Raw genomic sequence first — 10000 nt, forward strand, 5'->3', positions numbered from 1 at the left:
CTCTCTCTCTCTCTCTCTCTCTCTCTCTCTCTCTCTCTCTCTCTCATCAATACCTTACGCCTTAAAACTTCTCCCCACAGTTATTGTCCTCCTCCTCCTCCTCCTCCTCCTCCTCCTCCTCCTCCTCCTCCTCCTCCTCCTCCTGCTGCTGCTGCTGCTGCTCCACGTGGCCGCTACCGTGACTTACCTTCACTGATACTGGACAAGGAGGAGGAGGAGGGGGTGGAGGAGGAGGAGGAGAAGGAGAAGGAGGAGGCGTTACCTTGTTTATGGGAGGAGATCAGGGTGTACCAGTTCACCTTTGTATTCCCCTCCTCCTCCTCCTCCTCCTCTTCCTCCCTTTTATTGTTTCTACACTCTTCTCCATCTCCCCACTTCTCCATTCTTCCCTTTTCTTCCTCTTTTCATGCCTGTCTCTCTCCTCTTCCTCTTCTTATTTTCTCTTTATTCTTCACTTTCTCTTTCCTTATATGTCTTTTTTTCTCTTCCTCTTCCTCCTCTAATCCGTCTTTTCCTTTTCCTCTTTTTATCTTTTATCTTCTTCTTATCCTCACTTTTCCAGTCTTTCCTCTTCATCCTTCTACCCATCTTCCTTCCTGCTCCACTGCCACTCATCCTCCCCTCTCTCCCCTCTCTCTCCCTTCACTTCCCCTCCCCTTCCCTCGCCTCCCCTTCCTTCGGCTTTAGTGGGAAGATGGGAGGGGGATGGTGAGGGGTAGGGGGGTTGGAAACTAGGTATTAGTCACCGTTCAGTTCCGTGGGTCACTCCGCGTTTGGTCACGAAGAGGAGGAGGAGAAGAAGGAGGAGATCAATTTTGTCTCCATCTTAGGCACTGGGAGTTGACGCCGCGACTATTTCACTTATAATACTCACCATCACGTATTCCTTTGTTCTTTTCTTTTGCTCAGAGGTGGAGGAGAGGCAGGCGTTGGGGGGAATTTCTGAGCGGAAGGATGAAAGGAGGAGTGTTGGAATCGGCTTGGTTCCTCAGCTGGCGCGTGTGCTGGCTTAGGATCTGAGCTCATGAGGCGGGGGAGGTGGTGCGTGGTGTGTGACCATTGGGTGATTAAGGTACAGAGATAAATAGACAGGCAGATACTGGAAGAAACCGGTACTGATATATTCAGGTACAGTGACAGACAAGGGACAGATAAATTGACAGGTACACAGACAAACAAGCCCTGACAAACACAGACACGGGCACAGACAGACAGAAACTGAGAAATTCAGGCACATTGACAAACAGGGATAGACAAACAGACATATACATTTAGGAACAGGAACAGACAAATCGACAGGTATACAGACAGACAAACACAGAAAGACATACATACAGACACAGACACACGCAAACAGGCATTAGAGATACAGGTACACAGACAGACAGACAGACAGACAGACAGATAGACACAAGGACAAATAGAGACACACAAACAAAAGAAATACCGACACACACACACACACACTGCCTTATAAAAGCAGATTCTCCTCCTCCTGCTCCTCCTCCTCCTCCTCCTCCTCTTCATACTACTACTACTACTACTACTACTACTACTACTACTACTACTACTACTACTACTACTACTACTACCGTCTTGGCACTGGAAGAGTTAATTAGGAACCTTCCCAGTATTTGAGGAGCTGGATTTTTCTTGGCAACCTTGACCACGTGGGAAAGACTGTATGACTGTCTGTTTGAGTGTCTGTATGTCTGAGTTGTCTGACTGGTGACGGGAGCTCGGATGCTGGGGGCGCTATTACTACTACTACTACTACTACTACTACTACTACTACTACTACTACTATGGTGTCCGCGTTGGCTGTTTTCCATTTTAAGAGGATGAACGAAGTTGTCCTGGATATTGTACGTGTGTGTGTGTGTGTGTGTGTGTGTGTGTGTGTGTGGGTGTGTGTGTGTCTCCGAAGAGGAAATTATTTTAGATGAGTCACACTTGGTGGCGGGGAAAAGAGAACAAAGAGACAGTTCCCTAAATTCTTTAAGTTATGTCACACTCTATCTCGCCTCACCCCACGCAGCGCTCGGGGGGCGTGGGAGGTGAGGAAGGGTGGGGAGGGGGCGAGAGAGAGAGAGAGAGAGAGAGAGAGAGAGAGAGAGAGAGAGAGAGAGAGAGAGAGAGAGGTGCTTGTATTTGTGTAGTAGCGTGACTGGCTGGCGACGTAGACACAACACACTGCCCTTGCACACACACACACACACACACACACACACACACAAGCAACCAATTTCCATATAAGACTCGTTCCTTTGCGATTAAGTCCACCCCAATTACTCACTGCGATGCTCCGAGAGATCCGAGTGAAACCAGTTAGGGGGAGGCGGTGGGGCAGCGAGGGGCGACAAGGGGCTTTCCGGGAGAACGTGATATGGATACTGAAGAGGGCAAGGAGGGAGCAACACTTGGGAACACGAGTAGGGCACAGTAAAGCTCGTACTTAGAAACACTTTGCTCTCTCACCACGACTATTTTCCAAGGGCAGAGATGATGGATCGGGTTCTCGAGAGTGTTTCCCCTATTTAATAACGTAGAAATGTTGCTAATCTGTCATTTGATCCTTAAAAGCACCCTAAGAAACATGTGTCACCTATGTAGTGCCTTTTGAAAGTAGTGGAGGTGCGGCCAGAAGTGTTTCAGAATACAGGCCTAAGTGGGAGCGAGTCTAGGGAATCGTGTCGTAAGTGGAAGGTACTCACGTGTCTGGTATTTTGGACTCGCACTTGGCACCGTTCCCTTGTCGCATGATCTTCAGGGAACTCGTGTGACGGGAAAGTCCTTAGGCTCCGTTCGTGATTATGATGCGAATTAGTAGGCACCAAGTACTTCTTGGTGCCTGCTTACGTGTACGTACGTGTGTCGCTACAGGAATGAGAGTAAATGTAAATGATTCAGTGGAAGTGAATGTGAGTAAGTTGTAGACGTAAGAGTAAGGGACGGGATAGTCATTAGTAGTAAAGGCACTCTCTCATGATTCATTCATGTACGTGGGTGTGTCCTTAGAGGAATGAGTGTCTGCGGAAGTAAGTGGGTGGACGTTGAAACTAAGACGTAAGAGACAGAGAAAGTGGAGGTGGGGATGGTCATTAATTGAAAGCATTAGTACAGGCACTATTTCATAACACTTTTTGTACTTGTGTGTATCGTTAGAGGAATGAGTGTCTGTGGAAATGAGTGGGTGAAAGTGAGTGGGTGAAGGATGAAGCTAAGACGTAAGAGGAGGATTAGATGAAACTAGGAAGGATGTTAAAAGTATTAGTACAAGCACTTCTTTCATTACACAAGACACTTTCTCAACTGTTTACAACCCTTTCGTCCATTTTTATCTACGAGCTGGCACCTCAATAGGAATTTTCTTAAAAACTGTTATTGCTTTTGGCCAGTATCTTTCCTAAATAAAAAAAAAAAGCACTTTCTTGTATATAAGTGTGTCGTTAGGGGAAAGACTGAGTGAAAAGAAGAGATAAGACGTAAGAGGAGTAAGTGGAGGTAGGGATGAACAGAGAGAGTATTAGTCCTAGGATTCTTTCTTCACTTTTTCTCTCATGTGTGGGTGGAGTTAGAGTGGAGTTAGAGAAAAGATGTGGGTGGAAATGAGTGGGTGAAAGGAAAAAGTTTAGACGTAAGAGGAGTAGGTGGAGGTGAGGATGGACATTAAAAGTTTTACCACAAGCAGTCTTTCTTGACACTTGCAGCCGCTGGGCACTGTAGTAGGCAGTTTGTCTTTCGAAGTGCGACACGAGGAGTTTGCATTCACCAGTGTAGTGCAGTAGTAGTAGGAATTAAGTGCTTCATCTCATCTTCCTTGTCCTCTTCCCTCCACCTGCTTTGGTTGGTTGGTTAGTTGGTTTGTCTTTCTTTCATGTTGTGACTTTTTTTTTTTATTATTCCCGCAGCCTCCCTGCTTTTGTATGTCTGTGTTGTAGTATTTTATTTTAGGCGACACACAAACCTCAATAATAAATGATGCTGGTGATAATAGTTATAATAAGAATAAAAGGAACAGTGATAATAATGATGAGGTGGTTTCTTGCTGTGATTAATATTATAAGATGCTCTCATGTTTGTTTTCATGATTGAAGTCCCAAGTTTTTTCGTCTGTGTGTGTGTGTGTGTGTGTGTGTGTGTGTGTGTGTGTGTGTGTGTGTGTGTGTGTGTGTGTGTGTGTGCGCGCGCGCGCGCGTGTGTGTGTGTGCGTGCGTGCGTGAGTACGCGCCCGCGCGTGTGTGTACAGATGGCGCGCTGATGTAGGCCAAGACGCCTTCAGAAGCACCGGCTGAGTATAAATACTTGTAAAAGGTGTCGCGTAAGTCATAACAGCTCGACAGGCGCCCCACGTGTTGGAGTGTTTTGTGGAAGCGCGGGTCAGGGGCGCCAGGAGGTCCCGAAGGTTGTTATGACACGTGGCCCCAGAAGGACGCCAGGGAAGCCGCCGCCGGGAGAGTGGCCCGCCCGCGCCGCCAAGCCGGAACTGAGGAAAACACAGTGAGGAAGGAGAGTGACGTGCGTTGTTTTTGAATTGCGTGAGAGGTTGTCGGCGGGCGTAGCGTGCATGTGTGGCAGCGTTGTGGCCGTGCCCTCTCCACGATGCCCGGCCCGCACACACGCACACACACACACACACACACACACACACACACACACACACACACACACACACACACACACGGGCCCGCACTGCCTCAGTCCACGCCACACACTCATCCCGCGCACACCGTTGGCGTAGCATCGTAACCCCGCGCACCGTCCCACGCTCCCCGCCGCGTGTGTGTGTACTGTCCAGTGTCCTTCCGTGCCCCGCCCATCCCAACGGTGCCGCAGTGCGAGGCCGCGCCACACACACACACACACACACACACACACACACACAGGGCAGCGTGGCCCTGGAGGTGGATTCTGAGTGACACGAAAATTAACATACTGTTTTTACGTGTCGTGCGGGGCTCACTTTTCGTCGACATAACAACATAACTCAAGGATTGGGCTCAAGGTGAGGAGGTGTCCGTCCAACCTGTCACCAAGTGTTCAGCGCCCCGACGTGTTTCACTCAGGCAGGCACTAAATAAATGTGAGCCGTTAAGGGCTGCTGGCAGTGTGGGCGCCGCGTCCGTCAGTGAAGCAGTGGCAGACACTGCCCCGCGCCCTATGACAGTCACCAGAACTCCTGAGTGCCCCTCGCCTGGCGCAGTGTGCCACACGGCAGCGCCCCGCGGCTCCCAGCGCAGTGGTGCGCAAGACCTTAGCAACTAGTCACCACGGGAGTGACCTTTCGGTGCAGCCTTGACGCACCTGACTAAACGGCAAGACGGGATCTCATCCCGGGAGGAAGTGAGCGCCACCGCGTCACCACTATCCAGAACACTGAGTCCAAGTCGAGGAGTGACGTGGAGAGCGGAAAGCATGCCAGCGCTTCCTGCCGCAGAGTCGATGCCCACAGTTAGTGTAACGCTGGAAAGACTCGTGGTGAGGAGTGGAGTGCGCCGCGCAGACCCGCAGGACCACTCAGCCATGGAGCACGGCATGGGATTCCTCTACGTGTTCTGCTCCTTCGTACCCCTCGCCGTGCTCGGCATGCTGCTGGAGGCGGCCGTGTTCGTGGTGTCGGCGGTCCTGCAGGTATGAGTGGAGGGGTGGCAACGGGGTGGGGCAGCTTTGAGGGCGACGCTTTGGGGAAACTTTGGAGCATAAACCTTTCTTTATCATCTGGAGCGATGAGTATCACGCCCTTCTTCTATAAATACAGTGCAGGTATCACCTATGTTATTGATGTTGTTTGCGTGTTATCATCCATATTATCTACCATCACTACCATCACCATATTATCTATATCACTACCATCACCACTTGAAGCACCTCCCACCGAACAAGTCAAGACGATTACAATGCTTCCCGCCACCCTCACCCTCACCACGCCAGCCATCCGTCTCCTCCCATGAACACAAAAACCGGCTACTTGGCTCCTTGGAGTAGGAAGAGCGAAGTCTGCCGCGGTGTCCTCGGCAAATAGTGAGTGAGGCAGACCCGCGGCTCGTAAAGATAAGAGAGGTGAGAAAACTGCGTCTTGTAGTACGGCAGCCGATCCGTCCTTGGCGATACGCGGAGGTGACTGGGCAGAGAGAGAGAGAGAGAGAGAGAGAGAGAGAGGGAGAGGAGATATACCCATAACTTTTTATTGGTGGGGCCTAAGCAACACTCGGGTCGCGTGAACCATGGCCTGCCCTAACCACACCCAACCCAGCCCAAGCTAAGCCAAGATAAGGAAAGACCGCCGCGCTGCACCGAGCCGGTAAATCCCCGCAAAGAGCACGTCCTCGCATGGAAGCTTAAGACCCCGCGACGATAAGCTTGATTTCTTAATGTCGCAGTGTTGTTTATGATGGACGTTATCAGTGTTGTGTTGCATTATGGATGGAAGACTTTAATGTTTGTTTTGACAGCCTGGTAACACTTCGGATCTGAAGTGGGATTGTATTAATTGCTTGAAGTGAGTGAATGAATAAATGCGTGAGTAAGTACAAGCAGAACTGTTTTGATTTATCATTGTTCGGAGACAGACAGACATACAGACGGACGGACGGAGAGAGAGATTACATCCTGTGTGGTACTGAATGAAGAACAAACAGCTTTCATCGTACCTTCACTACATCCGGACCCTGACTCGTGCTTGCCTGGCCAGGCGAGGCTCGAGAGCTGTGAGTGAGCCGCGAGAGTTGAGATCTCGAAACTTTCAATATGAACCGCTCCGGACCAGCGAGACTTTGACACGAGGGCTTCGAATTATTGAAGTGCATTACGCTCGCCCTTTTTTCAGAGTGAGAGAGAGAGAGAGAGAGAGAGAGAGAGAGAGAGAGAGAGAGAGAGAGAGAATACGCAAGCAACCATTGGTAAGAAGGAACGGAAATGTGAACGTGCTGGAAAGAGAGAGAGAGAGAGAGAGAGAGAGAGAGAGAGAGAGAGAGAGAGAGAGAGAGAGAGAGAGAGAGAGAGTATATAAGAAAATACGATTAGAAAACAGCGGAAATATAGAACGCCCTTGAGAGAGAGAGAGAGAGAGAGAGAGAGAGAGAGAGAGAGAGAGAGAGAGAGAGAGAGAGAGAGAGAGAGAGAGAGTAAATAGTACCTAACAGCCGCAGAGGTGTTGAATAACCACTTAAGACTGAGAAGGACTGGCCGTGTTTCCTCTTAGTTATACAACCCAGCGCGCCTCGGAGACACACAGCTGCACGCGGCGAGAACACTTGACGCAGCTGCCCCGTGCCCTGCCTGAGTGGCTTGACCCGTGACCCGCGGCGAGGTGGTGACGCGGGGGACGGGGACAGTGTTAAGTGTTAGTGGAAGTCCCCCGCGTGCCACCTGTCAGCTGGTCGGGTCATACCATCTGCAGACACTTCTCGGAGGGGCAATAGAGTGTGAAAGTGGGAGATTTATATGGAAATGCTGTGGAGAGACTTGACACGTATACACACACACACACACACACACACACACAGTTTGAAGATATGTACTGCTGCGCCTTTTCGTAATCGTCATTCTGTCTTGCGCGATCTTGGGAGGTGAGGAGTGTTGGGACTTCCACATTACACACACACACACACACACACACACACACACACACACACACACACACACACACACACACACACGGAGGCCTGCTACACGTATGCGCATTTTCGAAATAATGATTCCATGTTGCGCAGCCATTGAATTTTCCTAGAAGTGGCACGTTTTGAGGATCCGTCAGTACTTTGAATCATAAAACGTTTCAGAATATTTATTTTTTTTTTCTACTTTATTCTCAATTTTCATTTATGTTTTACTTTATTTTTGGATGGACTTCTATTTTCTTTTATTATTTTTGTTATTTATCCTTTATTTCATTATTTGGATGGAAGAGAAAGACTGTATTTCACTGCATCGTTTATTTGTATGTACGTACGTTTGTTTGTCGCAGAGCCGTACGTTATCCTTGCATGTGTTATATTTACCTAGCATACTCTTTCTCTCTCTCTCTCTCTCTCTCTCTCTCTCTCTCTCTCTCTCTCTCTCTCTCTCTCTCTCTCTCTCTCTCTCTCTCTCTCTTTCTCCAGACCCACTCACTCACACGCGTCTTTTTCTCCCCCCGCAGTTCAAGAGGATGCTAAATAAGGAACTGAGTCACTTCTCTGAATCCAGCAAATCAGGCAACCAGATTTCCGAGTACATCTGCACAACCTTCCTTGGTGAGTATTGATTCGAGTAACCTGACCCCTGTTTGTCAATCTATGTATTTCACTCTGTAATGATCTTGTATTTTTTTTTTTTTTATACTAAGAATTATTTTGTTATAGTGTTTCATGTTTCCCTCGTATAGCTAATTTTTTTATTTATTTTTTTTTTCTGTGGAGTCATTGTCTTCTGGTATTATCTTCGTTTTTTTTCTTTCTTTTTTTTTTTTTTGTACATATTTCACTCCCTATATTTTGTTGTCTTTTTTTATTTCAATGTTGTTGTTATTTTCTTCTACAATCTTCGTGTATCTTTTCTCCTGTATTTCACTTATATTATTTTCTTTCTTGCATTTCACCCGTATTTTTTTCCCTTTTTCCACTTGTATTTCTTTCGTGTTTTTTTTATTCACTCATACATTCTTATCCTCTTGCATTTCACTCGTATCATTTTCTTTCCCTCTTCAGTTTCCCTTGTATTTTTTTTTTATTTCCTACTTGTATTTCATTACTTCCCTACAACAGCTTCGTAATTTTAGTATTTTTTATTTCCTACTTGTATTTCATTACTTTCCTACAACAGCTTAGTAATTTTAGTATTTTTTATTTCTTACTTGTATTTCATTACTTTCCTACAACAGCTTCGTAATTTTCCCTTCTTTTACCCTTGTTCGATAATTGTCATCTTTTCCTGCGTTATTCAGTCCTCATATTTGGTACTTGTTTCCTCTCGAGAATCATTTCTTTTCCTACTGTTATTTATCGTCTATCCCAAGATTCCCGGTGTTGTTATGATATTCGCTTCCTGTGCTTCAGTTGTCCACACCCTCCTTGCTTTGAACGGCCATAGAGAGAAGGGTTTAGAAATAGTTACAAATAGTGCTGATTTTTATATGCATTCGTCCCCTTCTCACCTTGCCCTCTTGCCCTTCTTCTCTTGTTAGATATTTCGTTTCTGTATGTGGTTAAGATTTGAGCTTTTTAGTGGATGATGGTTCAGAGAGAGAGAGAGAGAGAGAGAGAGAGAGAGAGAGAGAGAGAGAGAGAGAGAGAGAGAGAGAGAGAGAGAGAGAGAGAGAGAGAGAGACGAATTTTAGCCTCTTTTCCTATCGTATGTGATTAAGGTTTTTGTGGTGGTTACCTAAGAGAGAGAGAGAGAGAGAGAGAGAGAGAGAGAGAGAGAGAGAGAGAGAGAGAGAGAGAGAGAGAGAGAGAGAGAGAGAGAGAGGCCATTAGCCCATCATGAAAGAAGGGGAAGCAAAAATAATGACTATAAACACACGAGAGAGAGAGAGAGAGAGAGAGAGAGAGAGAGAGAGAGAGAGAGAGAGAGAGAGAGAGAGAGACGAGGGAGGAGGAGGGAGCAGGTAAACAGTAAATCCACAGCAACAAGTTAAATGACCAGGTAGGGGAACCTCACCTAACCTCACCTTTATTACCTCCCCACATGCACTCCTCCCTCTTCCCTGTTCCCCCCTCCCTCACTCCCCCTCACCTGTGTCGGGGCTGCCAGGTGTGATGACTAATTAATGCAGGAGGCAGGTAGGCTTGGCATGGGTTACCTGTTGGGCCTGTGTTATCATCAGTGTGATTAATTAAGGTGTTAGTTGTGGTGGTGCTGTAGTTGTAGTAGTAGTAGTGGTAGGAAGAGGAGGAGGAGGAAGTGGTAGAGGGAATAGGAGGTGGAGGAATAGGGTGGAAGGACTTGAGGTGTAGATGGAAGATGAAGAGGAGGAGGAGTCTTTTAATAAACTTAGTATGTATTATGTAGAAAATATGTA

The 10000-nt window shown here is 47.4% G+C and overlaps 1 protein-coding gene across 5 annotated transcripts in view; it reads left to right on the forward strand.

The window, feature by feature from the left end:
• Nucleotides 1–10000, forward strand: part of LOC135111987 (3',5'-cyclic-AMP phosphodiesterase-like) — a 148302-nt gene that overhangs the window by 115622 nt on the left and 22680 nt on the right. For all 5 annotated transcript variants that reach the window (XM_064025737.1, XM_064025736.1, XM_064025738.1 and 2 more), the window contains one exon: nucleotides 8141–8234. In XM_064025737.1, coding sequence (XP_063881807.1) covers nucleotides 8141–8234 — 94 coding nt within the window. The remainder of the gene's footprint in view (nucleotides 1–8140; nucleotides 8235–10000) is intronic.

The sequence above is a fragment of the Scylla paramamosain genome, chromosome 23, assembly GCF_035594125.1.
Source record: "Scylla paramamosain isolate STU-SP2022 chromosome 23, ASM3559412v1, whole genome shotgun sequence".
Taxonomy (NCBI): Eukaryota; Metazoa; Arthropoda; class Malacostraca; order Decapoda; family Portunidae; genus Scylla; species Scylla paramamosain.